Source organism: Pagrus major, chromosome 3, assembly GCF_040436345.1.
Source record: "Pagrus major chromosome 3, Pma_NU_1.0".
NCBI lineage: Eukaryota > Metazoa > Chordata > Actinopteri > Spariformes > Sparidae > Pagrus > Pagrus major.
The window spans coordinates 10,434,932-10,454,676 of NC_133217.1; the positions used below are offsets into that span (position 1 = coordinate 10,434,932).

At 38.7% G+C, this 19,745-nt stretch overlaps 2 protein-coding genes across 2 annotated transcripts; one reads left to right on the plus strand and one right to left on the minus strand.

The window, feature by feature from the left end:
* The first annotated feature begins 500 nt into the window (after positions 1–500).
* tomm7 (translocase of outer mitochondrial membrane 7 homolog (yeast)) lies at positions 501–4,370 on the plus strand. Its single transcript, XM_073463173.1, has 3 exons — positions 501–656; positions 2,844–2,892; positions 4,118–4,370. Exons 1-3 carry the CDS (start codon positions 554–556, stop codon positions 4,131–4,133), a joined length of 168 nt encoding a protein of 55 aa, XP_073319274.1. The 5' UTR covers positions 501–553; the 3' UTR covers positions 4,134–4,370.
* Positions 4,371–5,935: 1,565 nt separating this feature from the next.
* On the minus strand, positions 5,936–8,771 carry LOC140993955 (interleukin-6-like). The gene is made up of 5 exons (XM_073463513.1): positions 8,678–8,771; positions 8,394–8,587; positions 8,183–8,278; positions 7,935–8,078; positions 5,936–6,697 (listed from the first exon to the last, which is right to left on the minus strand). Exons 1-5 carry the CDS (start codon positions 8,691–8,693, stop codon positions 6,467–6,469), a joined length of 681 nt encoding a protein of 226 aa, XP_073319614.1. The 5' UTR covers positions 8,694–8,771; the 3' UTR covers positions 5,936–6,466.
* Positions 8,772–19,745: the final 10,974 nt, after the last annotated feature.

Sequence of the window (19,745 nt, forward strand, 5' to 3'; positions counted from 1 at the left end):
TCAAAAATTAACAGACTGCGAAGAAATAATGTTTCTAAAACATTTCGATGTCATCTCTAAGACGTCTATGTATTGTGCTGCAGAGATATCTACTGAAGTTAGCATGCTAACCAACTAGCCCCGGGCCTGAAACCTCTTCCTGCCAGGGGTCCAAAGCTACTGTGCTAGCTGTGTAAACACCACCACTCCCCCATAAGTGCAGCATTACATGGCTAACAAGCTAACAGTAGCTACAGTCATGGATGTGTAAACAGAAAACAGTTTGCAGCAGTTAGCTGTTACATATTGCACCTTTTAAAGTAGTGGTCAAATATTATATATTTTTATAGTAAACATTCCTGTTTTTCCTGAATAATACTTTACATGGGTAAATTGGTTTTCTATTAAATCCAGTGTGTGAGTTGTAGCTGGCAGACACGCAGTTGCACGTCTGTCCACAAGATGGCGGCCTCTGGCAGAGGGACAAATTTAACAACAGCCGGTTTCCCTACGTCACTTCCTCTTCCCCGTCCTTGGCAGCAGCGGCAGCATCCTCACCATTCGGGATAAACACATGGCTAAACTAAGCAAAGAGACCAAACAGCGGCTGCAGCAGCTGTTCCAGTGCAGCCAGTTTGTTATCCGATGGGGTTTTATCCCAACCGTGCTGTACCTCGGTCAGTATCCGAACAGGAGTGGGGGGTTACGGCGGGCTGAGGAAGCATGCCTCGCTGACGTTAGCCAGTTAGCCTAGCACGCTAACCTTCAACTATTAGCTAATATATGTTGTTTTTGTCTTTTTTTTCAAGGCTGTTGGGCGCTACAACTTTGAGTTAATATAGCCGCAATCGGCAACCATTATAGAACGCATGAAAATATATGAAGACAGCAAGGTAGTCATTAGCAATGTTGTTTTATTAGTAATGACAAGTGAAGTGGCTCTGTAGCATACAGGTTTAGCTTTAATAACCACGAAGAGGGAGTAGACTTGTAAATGCCCCCTCTGGAGAAGGAGTGCATGTACGCTGCTGTGATGCTTGATTGTGTTTAATGGTTGAAGTGTTGAAGAAATCATATTTACGTTGGTAAACAGTGAAGTAAAGGATGTAACTGTTCTTATTCATCCTTATGAAGGCAAGCTGTCAGGCTAAAAATACTAACATGTGGGGGATTATTATTGAGTGGTAGACAGAGAACTTTTCAAGTTTCCCATCAGCTTGGATCCAAAAAACGTCAAAAAACCCCTTGTCCTTAAAGTACTTCAGCAGTTATTTGTGGTGTGTTTGGAGCACTGAAATACTTGGTTGTGCTTTGGAGTAGAGATGGGGAAGTTAAGATTTTTGCATGTTTGACCTCACGGCCGCTGGAGTTGCCCTCTGGGAGAGAATCTTCTCTGACTTCAGCATTTTGGAAAGACCATCGCTGATGTCATACTTTCTCTCCGCAACTCGTTTACTTCTGCAAGGGCAGAATTTTCTAAAAATGTAATGATGTAATGTAATGTAATGCTATCCACCATCTGAATTGCGCTGCGTCTTTCAGTTAAATGTGATCAGACAGCGTTGAAACACTGAGTCAATTATGAGTGTAAACCAACAATAAAAGTCTAAGTTATGAAAGTAGAAATGCCACACTTTTATGTTTCATCTGCTCTCATAAGGGGTTGACCGATATGGCTTTTTCAGGGCCGATACCAATGATTAGAAATCAAGGAGACTGAAAACCAATGTTTGGGACCAATATTCACTTGCAGTAAAAATGAAACTCTTTGTGTCAAAGAGTACAATTTACTCAAGTACTGTTCTTAAGTACAGTTTTCAGGTACTTTATTTGAATATTTTCATTTTCTCTCCCCTACATTTATTTGAAAAAGTTAGTTACTAGTTACTTTGAGGATTCAGATCATTCAGTGTTTATAGGCTATTAGCTGTGACGTGTTACCAATCAGATAGTGTTGTGGGCGGGACACTGTGTGAGAGGGTGCTGCATCAGAACCAAAGATGCACACTTTGAATTAGTTTATTTAATCAGCAATCTGATAAGCACCGATACCAATAAAAATACTGAATATCAGCCCCGATAATTGGCCAGGGCTGATAATCAGTCTACTCCTAATTCTCATGTGGATCTGAAGATTCTTCTTAAAATAAAATGAAACTGTGGGTCAGACTCTTCAGGCTGTGAAAACATGACTGATAGGCATTTAGTCCTTTATTTGATAAATCAAAGAACCCAACAAACAATCAGTTGTAGCACATGGTTAAGGGAGGAGTTAGTTGAAGCTATGTTTACTCTTACAGGAATCTCTCGTCTTTTCTTTAGAAAACAGTTGCGTCATGGTTTACACGCCCATTAGCTGTGAATGAAACAAGAATAAAATAATGGGGAAATGATTTTTTTCCCTTTCTAAGCGTGCATGTTTGTGACGTGGTGAGTCAGATGTGCTGCCCACTATGTTTTGATGTAGTAACACATTGCCCTTTTACACTATTCCTCAAAAATTAGATCTGCAAGTCCTCTGAGGATGTCAGACTTCTCTGATAAGGCTTGGGCACCGTTGAGTTGGTACCCGTAGCGGTACTGAATGGTACCCAAGCCTGTCTTTGATGCTTTGCACTGTAATCTCCTTACAAACTTGCTAAGGCATTCAGTGGCAGACGAATGCACCTAATTGTTAGGGGGAGACTTTTTCTGTGTCATTTTAGGCATTACACAATATGTTTTACTGTGTGACCACACTGTATAGCTTATAAGCCAGCTGATTTTCTATACTAGATGCTTTCAACTAGCTGTATTAATAGATAGACATCTTCTCAAATGTAAACCGGTATGCTCAAATCCGTCTTTGTACTTTTGATTTGCAGGCTTCAAACGAGGAGCGGATCCAGGAATGCCTGAACCCACGGTATTGAGGTGAGAACTGATTGTGTTGTATTTGCACTTCCCGTCATATGTGCATTTAGAAGCAGGAAACCAAAAGGTGTGAAATGTAATGCTAAATGTGATGTTTCTAACGCCTATTAACCACAGTGACATATTTCCTTCATCTAGAGATGTCAACCAGAGTCGCAGAGTTTTTTTTTTAAGTCAGACTTCCTGAGTCAGATTTTCTTTCACTGAACTTTAATTAACGGCACACACAAATATTTGTATGTTTATAATTAAACATTGAATATGAAATAATTCTTACATTTTCTCCTAAACTGCTCAACTACACTGTTTTACTTACCAAAAGGAAACGGGTGCAATTAATCTGTCTTACGAAACACCTTGTTGTTAACTCGAGTAATGCCTCTGTCCCTGCTCCACTCCTGCGGTGAAATGCACAGACAGGCAGCAGAGGAGAGGAGAGAGGCGTTAGAAAGTGCAACCTAAAATGACAGCAAAACACAGGAAAGACTCTCGCACTGGGCTGAAATGAAAGAAATACACATACATTTGGTAATGACATAAAATATTTAGTTTGATTCTTTCTGGTCGGGCTGGTGGTTGCTGGTTGTGCCTTAAACAGGCCGGCTGGTGCATTTTTACACAACATCGTGTTTTTTGGGGAATTGGGGTTTGGTTTTAAAAACTGGCAGCACAGTGAAATCTGTAGTTCAACATCTACGTTATCAAGATTGTGGTGAGAAATGGAAAAGTTTTTGACAATTGTTGATTGGTTGATAGTGATAGTGATTTCAGTCAAATTGTGGTCATTATTGTCCGTAATTTGGGGGATTTAAAATTTTTCTGCTGCCATTTTCTCAAAGACACATGCATATGACTTTATTTCTTTACCCAAAGTCCCAAACACAGAATAGTACACTTTAAATTCCAAATAAACACAAGATAAGAAATTAAAGCAATTACTGAAGATCTCCCACACTACCAGGTATATAGATTACTCTTGCTGACATATGACCACAGTCATTCTTGTAATCACATGAATGCTAGCTTAAACCAGTGTCATAACACGAATATTTATACAGTCATTGCATCACGACATATCTTACAAGATCGGTTTCTGCTGTTACTGTACGTCAGGTGTTACAGGATATCTTTCATTTGTAATATGTCTTTGAATATCCCTTAATATACTGTCTTATTTTTAGTGGGCTGATTTGTCTATTTGACCGTTGATTTTTCTTTTCTCTAGTTTGCTATGGGGCTGAGGATTGTCTCCACACGGCGAGTCCCCTCCTGCCACCGAGACCATGGACATTATTCCTCACTTTCCTCTCCATAAATCATACTGCCCAGTGTACGAGAAGTAAGGAATGAATGTCATCTGCAGCTGTACTGTGTATGGCCATGTATACAGTACATGAATGGAGAGTGTCAGCTACATGGACGGAAGATATTTGGATTAACAAGCTGGAATCGAGACTATTTCACTGAAAATCTGCGGTCTCGAGTGGACTGTCTGTATTTGTTGGGAGTGTGTGCTGATGATGTTTGGTTATACCATTCATTCCATGTTTTTTCTCTTTTTATTTGTAATTTAAAATATCTGGAAATAAATCCACACTGAAATGTCACTCTTGTTTTTCTTACCAGGAGCATGGGTGGAATGAAACTAAGTACATTTACTTCAAAAACTGTATTTTAGTACAAATTTTAGGCACTTTTCTGGGTAATTGTAACAGCATTTCTCGCTATTTTCAGAATTTTTGAAAAACCAAACAGCTGATTAAAGGAGGAAATAATCGGCTACATACTTCAACATGAGCCCCACCTCATCCAGCTACAACTGTTTTAACCAGCCTTTATATTAAAGCACGAGCAGTAATCAAATGATATAGTTTAACAGTCACAGGGACATTTTTCCACATTGACCCGTTTTAATTTGTTTACTTTAAGCACACTTTCTTATTATACTTAAATGCTTTACTTTTTCAATACAGGACATTTACTTAAGTACTGTAAGTAAAAAAATTCAAGGTATGTGTACCTTATTTGTTGAGTTAGTATTTTTATGATCAACTAAAGGAAAATTATTCTTCTTGAGTCAAATAAACAATTATCCACAGTCCTCATGGATAAGTTGAAAATAGATTGTCACAGAGCTGAAAAGAAGCTGTTTCTCTGAGCTTATGGGAAGTAAGTATCACCTAAAAATGCAACATACACATTAATGTACCTGTATTATTAATCCAACAGCTTACAGGGACCATTTCACTGCAGAATGAGTACTTTCACTTGTGATACTTTGAGTAAGTTTAGCTGGGTGTGTTTATATATGTACTTTTGCTCAAAGCAATGAACTCTCACTTTTTGTTGATCCTGGCGGCACCCTTGGACAAAAGATGACGATGGCGAAAGGAAGTAAACTTTGATTTAGTGCCATAGGACCAGACTACAGAGCAGTTGCTCTCTCCTTAATTTAAGCATGAAAATAGTTTTATTTGATGACTTATCTGACCCAAATAAGTCACATGCTGCTCTACTGGTGCCCAGTGAAGAATAAGACATTAAGCATTCAGAATAACTGTAATAATTATACAGAAATAGCCAGTCTTCTGGTTGATTGTCTCTGTGATTATGTATGTCATAAAGAGGCATCCGTTTTAAATTGAGACTGTTTTATAACCAGTTAATAGTACATCTAAGGAAGGTTTGAATGAAGTATGAGTATTTTCACAGTCTGGTATAAGTACTTTTACTTAAATAAAGGATCAGAATACTTCCACCGACCAGAAGTCACGCTGATGCCTTGAAAATTGGTCCATTACAAGACAAAAGTAGAAAAACAGAATCGATTGTTGTATGTTTAGCTAATTTCTTGGAACATCCACACAAAACTGAAGTAATGATTCATCAACCATTGCTCATGAGACATTTATCTATTTCTGATAGTCATATTTTCCAGCCTCTATTTAGCTTACGTACGCATATAAGAAGACTGATTAATATCTCAACTGTTGTACACGGAGAATGTGAGAAGCGTTGGAATGAAGACGCTTGTTTCTTATCTATGCAAATGTTGTTTTTTTATTTCTGCATGTGCATACAGAATATTCCTTCCACACGAATTGACACAGTTTATGCTCGTTGCATGATAATTAAATAAACAGCAAATTCAGTTAATAATAATAATAATTTTAAATAAATAACAACAGTCGACACTGTACTGTAAATTTAAAATCACTGTTCACATCAAAAGGTGATACAATTATTGCCACCTTTCCTATAAAAAGTAACAATGCTGCTCAAGTAATATCACAGTTCAGAAATCAATCAGCAGTCAGATACAGTCACTATCAAGTACAAATTTTAGTGCAAGAAACTTACATTCATGGATTTTCCTATGACTAATAAATAACACTTCTCAGCAACTATAAATAGATTAAATAACTTATGCAATAGTGGGCGACTGAAGCTCTGAGGCCTCAATATTTACACAATCATAGCTTGTTATAGACCCATACCCATAGTCAGAGTATGCACTTTCAAAATGTACCCGTTAACACCACCCAATTTCCTTCACAATTGATTACTAATACTTTTACCTCTGGTAAAAGAGAGTGACAGGTGTCATACCCCTGTTGGCCCTACTTTCTCTCAGCATCTCCTTTTTACTGATTGCATTTTTGCAATCGACGAGGAAGATGCGGAGCTGGTACAGGATGCTGTGTGCAATCATCTTCCTGTGGAAAGTGTCGGAGCTGTTGATGTCCCTCAGCAGCTGTTCCTCCTGGCTGCTGGTCAGTGGTGTGACCTGAACGGCGTGCCTCATCTGTGGGGCACAAGTGACAGTGGTAAACAAAATCAATGGTTCCCTATTTTTTATTGTATTGTTTTGATTGTACAATAATCTCAAGTTTCCATAAGTGACTGACTTGTGTCAGTCTGCCCTCCATTTTTAACGTATGAAAAATAATAAATAATTAGGGACTGTTAATTAGGGTTATATGACTGTCCGTGCGTCTGTAGACAGATTTTGTCAACATGAGCGTCACAATCGGCAAGATGCAGTCACAAAACTTGAGATAAAAATCAAGGCTGTGTTGGAAGATGAGCGTGGTCATGTAATATTGCAGTAATGACGACTGAGTAGTCATGTTGCATGTTGACAGGCATCACACAAAATGATCTTTAGTTTATTTAATTAATGTAAAATTTTGTTTTTTACGAGAAACATCTGGCATATATATATACATATATTTATATATATATAGAAAGGAACCATTTTAATTTGTACTCAACTACATTCATTTGTTACTAGTTACTTTGCAGGTGACAATGAGATACAGAGTTTATACAAAGCACTGACATTGTTTAACTACCCATCAGTATACAAAGTGGGTAATATTAATTCCACCTTGGCAAGCTACACCTGTAATTTTGATAATAACAATTTGCATACAATTCCATCCAAATTAGGGATACACAATAACATTGGCACGTCATTATGACATTTGTGACCATGACATGCTGATAAGATGACCTTTTAACTGAATGTCTGCATCTGTCATGACGTAAAAGGTGGCATAATAATTCCACTCCAGGAAAAACTTGATGTTCTTTGCCATTAGGTGGGAGAAAATGTGCATACATCAACATTGGCAATCAGCCAAAATGAAACATATTGGCATTTTGGATATCAGCAGATGTTGTATCTAAAGACACACTTTGTAGTTTTAGCGAAGAAATTTGTAGCTTCAAACAGTGATCTGGGACCTTATTTTTTCTCTGAGAACAGCTTGTTTATTCAGTTATGGAAAAAATTTATATTTCTGAGTTTGTATTATTACCTCATTAATATTTTAAATATTAACATTCTGAGTTTGAATTTCTTCTCCAAAACTACATAGTGACCCTTTAATAATGTAACACTAACAGGAAGAGTGATTCTGTTACTTTTACTTAAGTGCAAAATCTCAAAGTCTACTTCTTCCACCTCTGTATATATTAAAGATAAGGCCACCACAGTGCATTAGCACAGCAACATGTATGCAGCATCTCAGACCTACCTTTTCTGTGATCCTTTGTTTCAGGCTGTCACTGTTTTGTCTGAATGTTGAGGGGACCTGGCTATTTGGCTCCTCTTTCTCCACATACTTCAGAAGAACTGTGTAAACAGGTAGGCCCTGGAGCAACCTGTGGAGTAGAGCCTCCTGGATAGAGGACAGAAAATCACTGTTAGTGCTCAAATGAACTGCGTCCGGCCAGTTTCTTTTTCTATCAGTGTATCAGGTCGATGAAGGAGGAGGCGAAGTACCATGCTGAAGTTGGAGGGAGGACAATTTGCTGGAAGTGAGGGGATGTTGTACTGGTTCAGAACATCATATCCAAAGGGGGTGAATTCAGTTTCAAACTGATGATAAAAGAAAAATGATGGAGGTCAGGAGTGAAGCTTATGTTCAGAAAGTGAGACACCAATCTAACTTTAAAAGTAACTCAGTGAAATCCCTGAAAGATAAGGTGCTTACCTCCTTCCTGTGGTTCTTGATTGCTTCAAGCACGGTCTTCAAGAGTGCTATCAGTGGGTCAGTGGGCCTCTCCGTCTCCCACTCTTCACCTGAGGTGTCACCTGCTGGATTGTCAGTGAGTGCGCCATCAATCGGAGCCCCGGGAGCACACTGAAGCAGAGCGGCCAGCATCACCGCAGAGAGCCAGTACGCGTCTGTGTAGCAGAGACAGCATGAATGACTGAATGAATGAAAAGAGGAAGGAATGCAGGAAGTGTGCGCACCACAGGCTGCAAATAACTTACTGAGTTTAGAGGGCATGTTGTTGCTGCTGCTGCTGCTGGGAAGCACTTGTTGAGTTTCCTCTGATGCTGAGGGCCGTTAGGGTCGGAGGGAGTTGTCTTATCTTTACGATGGGCTGTCATTTTATATTCTTCAGACCAGGAGGGATTTCCCTCCCTGCAACAGGCATGGGAAGTTTACGTCAAGCATCCGGTTGGCTGTGTCTGTGACTGATGATGGTTTGAGTGATGGAATGTACATGTACTCAAATACTTTGAGGTACTTGTACTTTACTGAAGTATTTTCATTTTCTGCTATGTTTTGCTTCAACTACACTTTGGGGGCAAATATTATTTTTACTCTTCTACATTCATTTGATAACTTAAGTTACTAGTTACTTTGCAGACTGCAGAGGTAGCACATTTTTATATTAATATATTTTATAGGGAATTGATTTAAAAATAAAACAACAGATTCTGATGAACAGAAAAACACAGAATGTCACATCGGATAATCGGCAGACCCATAGTTTAAAATATATACATGTGTAATATATGTGTCATTTACTTTCAGTTGTAATTTGAACCTACATTTATTGTACTTTAGTACCTTTTGATACACCTACATTTGAAAACCTTTACTTTAAAGGAGCACTGTGTAGTTTTAGAGAAGAAATCCAAACTCAGAATTTTAATACTTACGATTTTAATGTGGTAATAATACAAACTCTGGAATAAATTTTGTGAGTAAACAAGCTGTTCTCAAAGGAAAATAAGGTCCCCAGAACACTGTTTCAAGCTTGAAAGGTGGCAGGGTCCGCCACATATAAACAAAGTAAAACAGTATGAAATTGTGTTGTTGGTTAAGGTCGGTTTGTTTATTTAGTTTGTTTAGGCATAAACAAATCAAGTCAAAGTCAATGAAGAGCTTTCACTTTTGGTTAAAATTGCTTCCCTAAAACTACATAGTGCACCTTTAAGACTTTAGCTTGAGTACTATTCGTATGGGTGACTTTGACTGAAAGTACTATTTTAACACAAAATCTTTACTTTTACTCAAGTATGACTTTGAGGTACATTTCACAACACTGGGTGGTTTTGGTTATGATGGCAGGAGTGGAGATGTGCCAATTTTCAAAATGACAAGAGCAGGAATTTATTGAGAAGCTGCTTTGATTCTGTTGTCTACATTAAATTAAATTATAGTTAAGGGTGCAATATGTAGTTTTGGGGAAAATAAAGATCTGAATAAACAAACTGACCTTAAAGGACAACACAAAGTCATACTGTTTCACTTTGTTTATATTTGGCGGACCCTGCCACCTTTCTAGATTCAAACACTGTTCTTCCCATTCTCCTTTATATTTTATTCATTTATGGAAAAAATAAAACTGAGTGTTTCTGAGTTTGTATAATTACCTCATTAATATTGTAAATATTAAAATTTCGAGTTTGTATTATTACCAGTAAAAAACAAATAAAGAGTTTGTAATCCTTCCCTTTAACTACACAGTGACATTTAAAATAAAAGCTTCAATAACTGGAACAATAAAAAAGCACGTTTCACCCACACAAAACACACAGAAATAACTTGCGTGGACAACCATAATTTAAAGGGAAAATCCACTGAAAACCATACATTTGCATGGCTGTGATGGTAAAATCGCCATAGAAATGAAATGAACAAACAATATCTGTTGACGAGAAGTCACGTTAACACACTGATTTGCCCATTCGTGTCTATGTACAGAAGTCTTCCCCAGTTTTAGTAACACCTGTGTGATGTGAGACGTTCTTCCTCTAAAGAGGCCAGACGTCATGATCTGTAGTTCTGTCTGTGACACTGTGCCATCAAACAGGTATTTTTATGATTCTGGTGGGTATCTAAGGAATGTGTTCCTACAGTTAACTGTTATTTCATGCAATTGGTGTTTTTCTGATTGTGTGTCATGTTCCTGTTCAATATTAGTCATGAAACTAGATATTTCCATGTATGAGTTGGAGCTGTTCAAAGGGATGAGAGAGTGAGATAGTGCTTTTAAAAGTCCCATCCAGGTCACACAGCCTGTAAGATTGTTTTCTTAATTCTCACTGATTTGAATATGAGGGCAACAATTAAATATGGGACTCAGAAATGTGATTATCTTTTGTATGCTCACCAGAATACTCCATAAAAGTTCACCTGGAGTTTTTCAGCCTCATGGTGATCCAAAATCTGTGTGTACATGAAGTGTGCTTCTACATCTTAGTATTTCACAATACACCACATGTTTATTTTGGGGCTTGTAACTGTCCACTTGACCTGGAATTGGATTTGAATGCCAACTCCTACTAATGGATTTCTTATTTTCCACCATCACCTCCAATGTGTGGTGAGTAGCCAGGGACAACACCCACTGGGGCACTCCTGTTACCAATCTTTTCTGGAGATTTTTACTTCTGTTCAAAGGTCCCTATATTTTTTTACATATCAAGGTCAATGTATTGCTTAGCCCTTAATAGTTGTATAATGTCTTACTTGAGTAAGAGCTAAAGCAAACATGGAAACATTTGCTGACCTGCTAAATCACAAAAATGTGTGCTAACTTGGTAGAAGATTGCTCTAAAATGATCCATTAGGCTCGTGATTTCATAAAACACCTCACAGATCTATTTAAAAATACAGAGTGGTATCGAGAACTTTCTCACCATCTGATTAGTCACAGCTAAATCTTGCAAATTACAGGACGGCCAAAGCGCAAAACCTCCTATCTGCAGGATTTTGTGATAGGTGGATTTCACTTTGGATGATGAGAACAAGGAAGGCTGCTCGGTATTTTTTAACAAATAATATAGCACTATAGTCCAAAAACAGTGTATTATGTATTGGGTATCCTTAACAAATAACATTCTGCAAGAAAACAATAAGTTTTTATTAGTTTTCTGAAAAAAGTGAATTTTTCAGATAGGAGGTTTTGCGCTTCAGCCAAGCACAGTGTGTGGAGTTTTTTCAAATAGCTGTGATAATACTTCACTTTAAAAAAGAAGAAAAAGAAAAGAAACAATAAAAGAAGACACGTTTTATTCCAGAAATATCGATGGTCGTCTGCTTTGTAATCTGAGATGGTTTTCAGACTTGCCATTCTAGATGTGGTGCTTTTGTTATGTTTTCTTATACAAATCATGTTATATCTCACGTCAAACTAAATGCTGGGACACCACAAGGCACAATTCTTAGCCCACTGATATTTTCCCCATGTAAATGCTTCCTCTCACTAAAAAGTCCTGTGTCTTTGTCACTGGATATTTTGTCAGATACAGATTCAGATATACGTTGTAATTTTCCACAACCCCTCCGTCATATTAGATATTTCCATACACGATGACTCTTGCTGAAAACGGTCGAGAGAAGAGCCAAAACATCTTTTCCATCTAGAAAAGCATCCAGTGCCATTCTTTACTCTTCTTTCAGTGAAGAAATACTCTAGTTCTGATATAACCGATGCTAGAGCAGCATCTATGCCACACAACGTCATATCAAACCATTTATAAAATTAATGTTTGTATGGAAATGTTAAGTTCCTGCAGTTCAGGGACACAATTTCTTTGCAACTGACCCACCTACAATGCCTAATTGGCTGAGCAACATAGTATTTAGCAATATTAGCAAGAACATTTAAAAAAAACAAGGTGTTTTAAATTACAAATTAATAAAAAATTTAACATTAGCTAACAGAAGTGTGATTAACTTCATCCCACTGTAGAAGTCTTGAAGGCACTAATGTTAAAAACAATCACCTGTTAGCTGAGATAGCTTGCTTCAAAACGAGCTGTTAGCCTATTTGTAGCTATAGCGCGATTTTGGCAAGCCCAACTACGCATCTTACACTAAGTGTTGACCTGTGATAATTTAATCTAGTCTGCAAAATAATTAAACTTCAAAAGTGTCTGTCAGCTACATTAAATCAGCAGTTGCCTACTGTCTTCAGTGTAAATGCTCGTTTCATACTCATACTATTGTTTTACCGCTTTAAGTTCAAACAGTCTTATTATTTAAACTGTGTTGACAGTGCTGATTAGCAAATATTAGCATGCTAACATGTTAAACTGATCACTAATTGTGAAGCTCTGACTGCTTCCTTCATGTATGTGGTCCTGTAAGCTGCAGAAGGCTTCTCATCTCCCTCATTTTCCTGGAAGGCTCTCCCTGCTCTGATGATAAACGTAAGTCCTGAAATGTGTTTTCATTCCCAGTCAAACATTTTTATGTCGACTGTCATGTGACCAATTGTATTCCAGTGACTCAGTTTTAGGAGGAGCTCACGATCGTTGGTGTTCCTGTACATAGAATTAGTTCAAGAACAGTGAATGTGTATGTACTAACTTTTTTTTAAAGACATTTGCAATTCTCAACTTTTTTCCTCTTATTTGTGTCGCAGCCCCTTTTTGTCAGCAGAAGAGAAGGATTCCTCTCTGTGTTTCTTCCATTTTTAGTATTCAGTGGGAATACTTCTTCTATTTCCACTGATGATGTAAGATTGGTGTTTTGACTTTCATTTGCAGTGTTAATAACCATCAATATGAAGACTCTATCTGTCTGTCTGTCAACATGCAGAAAAAGGGATTTTTGATTTTGCTATGTGGCCTTCATGAGTTCAACTTCCATGATTAAAAAAAAGCATGTCGATATCCAGGATATTCAACACTGCGTCATCGTTCTGTGAAACTTTGCCCGGAGATGATGCTGATAACTTTGCCAAAATATGACCCTAACCTGAATATGAGCTTTCCTATGACTTGCTAACCACTCAAGCACACTGTTTTCTTGTAATCACTCGAAAGAGAATTAATAGAAGAAGTGAGTACTGATGATTTCATCTTAAAACCAACTCCAGATATCACATTTCCTTTTTGCGTAAGCTTCCAAAGAAAAACGTGTCTGTCTTTACAAAATGGTCAGTTATGTTTTCACAACTTTCTTTCTCTCTTCACACTTTCCTTTCACCTTTAATTGTTTCCATTTAATCCAGCATTGCAACATCTGAGACCATTAGCACAAGTGCTTTACTCCACAGGCTCTGTGAGATGCTTTACAATCAAAATATTTAATTCTTTATAATTCCCCCTGCTCCTATTTTTGATATTTAACTTTCCCTCTGTCTGTTGGTTTTACCCATGGGGAATCAATCTGCAGAACTCCCAAATTGGGTCAAAAAAAGCAGCAGCCTGCCTGACTAGCTGGCGCTAGATGTGCTCTATGAAGGATGTTGTAAGAACGGGTTTGTGTCCACTTCATGATTGGGGAGTGTTTCGGGACATTTAGTGGACAGTTTGAGACTTTAGAATAGCTCAGTTGCCGCAGGGCAGCCTCTGAGGTTAATGGGAAGTGCCGGTCAGGGGCCTTTTCCTCCCCGATGAAGAACTCGACACACACTTCTGGTTTCCTTTGTGGACAAGACACATCTGACACATCTGTTCCAGTTCTGATTCTGATTTAATTTGTATGATTATTGTGCGATTTTGTTATTTGTGACCCTATAATTTATAGTTTGCCACAAAATTCCCCTCCATCAAGCCCAGACAAAGTTAACTTAATACGAACCTTGAGAAAAGTTTTACTCTTTGTACTCTATTGTAACTTCTCAGTGCACGGCAAGGGGATTTGTCTAGGATGTGCATGTATGTGTGTGTGCGTAAAGTTTGCTCTTTACTTCTCCGCTCTGCTACTTTGCATTTTAAAAGGAGCTTTACACTAAGCAGCTTGGAGTGAATGCACATTCAGATTTATTGCATGTTTTTTTTTCTCAAGGAGTGCTGCACTAGGAAAGCACATCAAGAAACATTTTACAAACTTTTTGTCCCAAATTAAAAACATTTGTCCATTGCTTTTGTTGTAAAAATGATAACTCCAACAAAAATGTAACAAATTGTTATTTTTTTTACGTGAGCGTGCATTAAAATTATGTTGGACTGGATATAGGCCCGGCAGTGAAATTTCTCTGATCCCTTCGTTTTTACAAGGAGCTGTTAAAAAGAATTGGCTCATTCGTGAACAGAACATAATTAATAGGAACCATCTCAGTGGTTAAAGGAGCTCTGTTGAACTTCTGTGTTGTGCAGGAAGCATCGTCAGTTTATGTTAGTGGACTTCGTTAGTTACTGTTGCTCTCTGTTAGCAGAACTTGACCCTCTCTACATCCAGCGGCACAGTGGCCAGATTATAATGTCGGCAGCTAATGTTTCTGCAAACCACAGACACATTCGAGGCTGACGTGTAGCAAATGTGGCATATCACATTCACAGCAAATGCTTATAAGCTGACTTTCACAAGGTGGAAGGGACGGAGGTGGCGTTATAACAGCCAACAAGGCTGCCAAACGCAGTTTGAGCCACACCTGGGGATATTTTGAAGGACACCTGGGGATATTTTCAGCCTATTTTGTGGCGTAAAGTTGACATAAAGTTGCAACGTTCAATTTAAACTAATCTGTGGTTTGGTAGAAACGTACTTAGCTGGCATTCATTCTGGAGATTGGGTTGCAGTCAATAAGCGAGCGTGTCACTCTTACTGAATACTGAATATGAGAACAGAGGTTTTCAGAAGCTTGCCTAATTTCCCCGTCTCTCATTTAAATTTGATCGGTGGTCCCATGGTTACAGGGCACAAACCCCCGAATGTCTCCCCACTGAGTCACGCTGCCGTCTGCAGGGACACTCCCTTCACGATCATGACTGGCACTAAAACTCATGAGTTAAAATATTAGAACATTATAACTCATATAGCACTGAACTTTTTTCCTCCCACTCACCTTACAGTGTGGCAGAGAGGGTTAATGCCAAGTTCACACTTCAAACATGATTCAACATATTTGTACCAGTCCATCGTCAGCCAGTTTCCTCTTGCGCTGCAGTTTTTGTTCCTCCACACTTCCACCGAAGTTCTTCTGACTAAGAAAGGGAAGGATCAAGTCGTTAACACTACATTTTTTTATGGTTTTAACACTTTGACCTCCCACCAGGGTTTGTGTGTGTGTGTGTGTGTGTGTGTGTGTGTGTGTGTGTGTGTGTGTGTGTGTGTATTTACATAAATCTTCACTTGAACATTATATGTTGCTTCACTTATCAGACAATTCCATCTTATTTCCACTGTGAGGACGGAAAAAAATTAGTGCCTAAATTAGTCAGATCCTTTTTTTGGTTCTTTCATTATCAGTGAAACTCAAATTCAAGGAAATTCAGTTCACTTTCCTGTTATGTTAGTTGTAGTATGATGATGATTGATGCTAACCAGTGCCAATATAATGTTATGCAATTTTATGTATATATACCAATATATGCCATGATACTGTACGTTGTTGAGATTTTTTTGGGACAGGACAGCTTGAGAGATGACAGAAAATGGGATGGGGGGGATGGGCCGCTGCACTGAGGACAAAGCCTCTGTACATGGGTGGCACGCTCTATCAACTGAGCTACCGGGGCACCCAGGGAATGTCTGTTTTTGACAAATCAACATACTTCACTGCATTGATGCTCCTGAAATTCCATTATTACCATAAAGCAGTCCGACTCAGTGATGTGCAACATTGCCTTCAATGACCAAACACAAATGTTGCCCCCAAGTTCCCATTAAGTCAAGTGAAACCAGAACTCCTACACAAAACAATTACTTCTGAAGTCAATTTTATGTATATATACAGAGCCACAAAATTGCCTAATAATGTACAAGGACAGACATTTGAATAGTTCTACAGAAGTTCAAATTCCCCAACAAATTTACATATACTACCAAAACCAATAGATTTGCAGTCAACCTGGGACTTTTGGATCCCCTCAGGGTCTGGGTCTTGTAAATCCAACTTTGGGACAATCAACTTGGCCAGATATGTAAATTATAGCACTGTGTCGCTGTGGTTAGTGCTATTTCCTCACAGCAAGAAGGCCCACAAAAAACCTGGCTGGGGGTGTACATATTCTCTGCATGCGTTTAACGGTTTCTTTCCTTCCTTTTCTCTCACCATCAAGACATGTATATTAGGGGCCCTTGACCAAGGCACTGGCTAATATCTGCAGTTGGTCCCCGAGCTCTGCCTTTGGCTGCCCACTGCTCCTCCAGGATGTGTTAAATGTGGAGAACCAGTTTAAATATATTGTACACTGTATGATATGTGATCTTCTTCTTCTTCTTCTTCTTCTTCTCATATACAGCCCTGTGAAGTAGCAGACTAAATTATGTAGATAGTCGAAGTTTGTAGAATTAATGCTTAAACTTCTATTTTTTAAAATAAATAATAAATCAATTTGTCTTGTTTTGGTTCCTTTTGATAATAATGCTGCCAAATCAGAATGCCAGGATTGCATTGCAATAATAACATTGTGTATTCAACCAGAAGTTTAACTTGTGCACTCTTGTAATAACTTATATATAAAGAAATATGGATGGATGGAAAGTATATGAGTATATTGTGTCATCAAAAGAGATCAGGACAATAAAAAAATGCAGACCAGATGTGCAATCACATCATTAATAAATGGTAAATTAACAGTTAAATAAACTTTAGTTGATAGTTATTTCAATGCTAACAAACAATAAACATATGAAGCAATTGTTTGTATAAACATTATTTAGATGATGTTATAAAGTTGCAACTATTGTTTATAAACCATCACAACTACTTACTAAATGGTTTATAAAGCACTTTATTGTTTATTAACAGGGAAATGACTATTAACTATTAACTGTAAATTTACCATCAATCTATGATGTCTATTATAAAGTGCTACCAAATATTTTAGTGTAGTGCAAACTGGAGGACTGAATCCCAAAGGGTTCCACAAAAGTTTCCCACTGGATCAAATAGTCCTTCTTTGTTGTCTGTGCTCACTGTGTGCTCCTTTGAGATACCTCTCCAGATAAAAGCTGTGTGTGAGCGCTGGCTTCTCTCTAAACTCTCTGCCCCCACCTGCCCCCAGGTGTTTCCTTTGTAAACAACAGTGTCTGATCTTAAAAACCATGAACTACTCAAAGCCTGCACCTCTATTCATATACCTTTGAAATCAGAGTATTCAAGGTTTGTGCTAAATAATGTGACGACTGAAGAGGTTGGAATAAAGTCACAGTGAACTTCTGTTCAGTCTGCAGTTCACCATGGCCACTGCTAGATGGCAATCACGCAGCATCTATGAGAGAGGTACGTTCAGTCCTTTCTGACATCCTTGAGCAGCAGTGACTGTTCTGTGCTTTGCCCACGCACCACCACAGCAATAATGTATGACCCTCACATTGAGCAGAAATTGCTTGAGGGCCTGTGTGGACATTGAAGTCTGTTTGGACTTGAGTATGAGGAAATGTAAATGAGTCAATGTATGAATTACTGTGGAGTATGTGAGTCATCTAATGGCTTTTTAATTGTCTCAGCAGGAATGGATCAGCATCACCCTGAGCTCGATTAAAAGTCTGTACTACATGTGTTGGAAGCAATTGCTTTGGAGTCTCATCTCATATGTTACCGCCAGTGCGGGTCTATATCATTTTCTACCTCAAACACTAAAATGTTCATGTGAGTGTTTTGGAAGCGAAAGTGGACCCTGTCTCCAGATTGAGTTAAACAAGCGTCTACAGTCACACTAGCGGCTCTGTGAGGCTGTAGGCACAGAGGATCATCAGCATTCACATGTTGTGAGGGTGTAACGCTGCAGTCCATTGTTCTCAGAACTCTGAAAAAACGACCACGGTCATCCATCGTCAGGAAAGATCCACCGATCCCAACTTTACTGACCCAGTGAACAATTCTCTTCTCTTTACCTTTCCATCGCTCTTTTAGACACATTTAGGTTGTAAGTTTGGAATATGGACTCGGAAATGTCTAAATTCCGACTTGCGATACGTTACAGCATAACGCTGGAAATGTTTACTATCTTATGCTGCATTACAGACGACTCGGACTCAAAAATTTCTAACATCCTACTAGAAAAAGTACAGATGAACATCATGGGGAAGGGGTAGGATGACAGTGTTAGTATAAAAGTGCTGTAAAATAAAATGTGCGATGGTAATGTTACCTCCTGTGTCGATTTCCCTCCATTTCATTTGTGTATGAAAGGAGGCTGCACTGCTGAGGGTTCACTCGTGTTCACTTGAGACATCATTTTGTTATGGTCAGCCATGTTTTTGTTAACTTTTGGCGTTATGCCCCTCGAAGGATTAGAGGTAAGGAGGTCTGACTTTGACTATTGCTTTGGGCTAAATGCTAACGTAAGCATGCTGACATTGTCACAATGCTCACACAGGGTAAATGTAGCTATGGCTGAGAGTGAATATGTTTTAGCTTTTCAGGTATTTGGTCATAAACAAAAGCTATTACAATTCATCCTCTGGGGGACACAGGACACACTTTCATGGCAAGATATTTCGGTCTGGACCAAAGTAGTGGACCGACCAGCTAGCTAGCATAGCTAAAAAAAGCATTTTTATGTCTGTCATGCACCAAAGGTTAGTGCAGTTACTTAGAACAGAGTAGTATCAGCTCTTTCATGGTGTGAGCTTTGCTTCTGTTCTTTAATACATGACCTTATCTGTCATATTGTGCTCGGGTTTCTAGTTCTTTTTAATATGGCAGTCCTCACTTTTCTTTCCCTTCTGATTCTGCTCAGTCCGCTCCCCTTTCCCGTCTTTTCATTGCCGCCCAGCTGCTTTCCCATCCCTCCTCCTCTCATCCTTCGCTTCCTTCATCCTCCCCTTTCCCTTTCTGCCTTTTTCTCAGGCCACTGTGTTCTTGCCTCCTCCTCTTCTTCTTCTTCTCCTTCTTCTCTCTGGCTTCCTCTGGGCACTTCTTCCTCCTTCTTCCACAGATGGGGAGCTCCATAAGAGACGGGAGGAATTGTATCTCCGCTCAGTTCGCCACAGGCACTCCTCAATATTTGTGAGGACATGTGTGTGCCGACCAAAACCTTCTGCACATACAGCAACAATAAACCTTGGTTCACTGAAAAACTCAGGATGCTTCGTCAGGCCAAGGAGGAGGCCTACAGAAGTGGGGACAGAGTCCTGTACAACACGACCAGGAACACGCTGACAAAGGAGATCAAAGTGGCAAAGAGGTGTTACACTGAG

Coding starts and splice junctions, on each gene's coding strand:
- tomm7 (XM_073463173.1), top strand. CDS start 554: ATGGCTAAACTAAGCAAAGAGACCAAACAGCGGCTGCAGCAGCTGTTC. Junction 657..2,843: donor CCCAACCGTGCTGTACCTCG/GTCAGTATCCGA, acceptor TTTGATTTGCAG/GCTTCAAACGAGGAGCGGAT.
- LOC140993955 (XM_073463513.1), bottom strand. Junction 8,079..8,182: donor CTCCCTCCAACTTCAGCATG/GTACTTCGCCTC, acceptor TCCTCTATCCAG/GAGGCTCTACTCCACAGGTT. Junction 6,698..7,934: donor AACAAAGGATCACAGAAAAG/GTAGGTCTGAGA, acceptor TGTGCCCCACAG/ATGAGGCACGCCGTTCAGGT.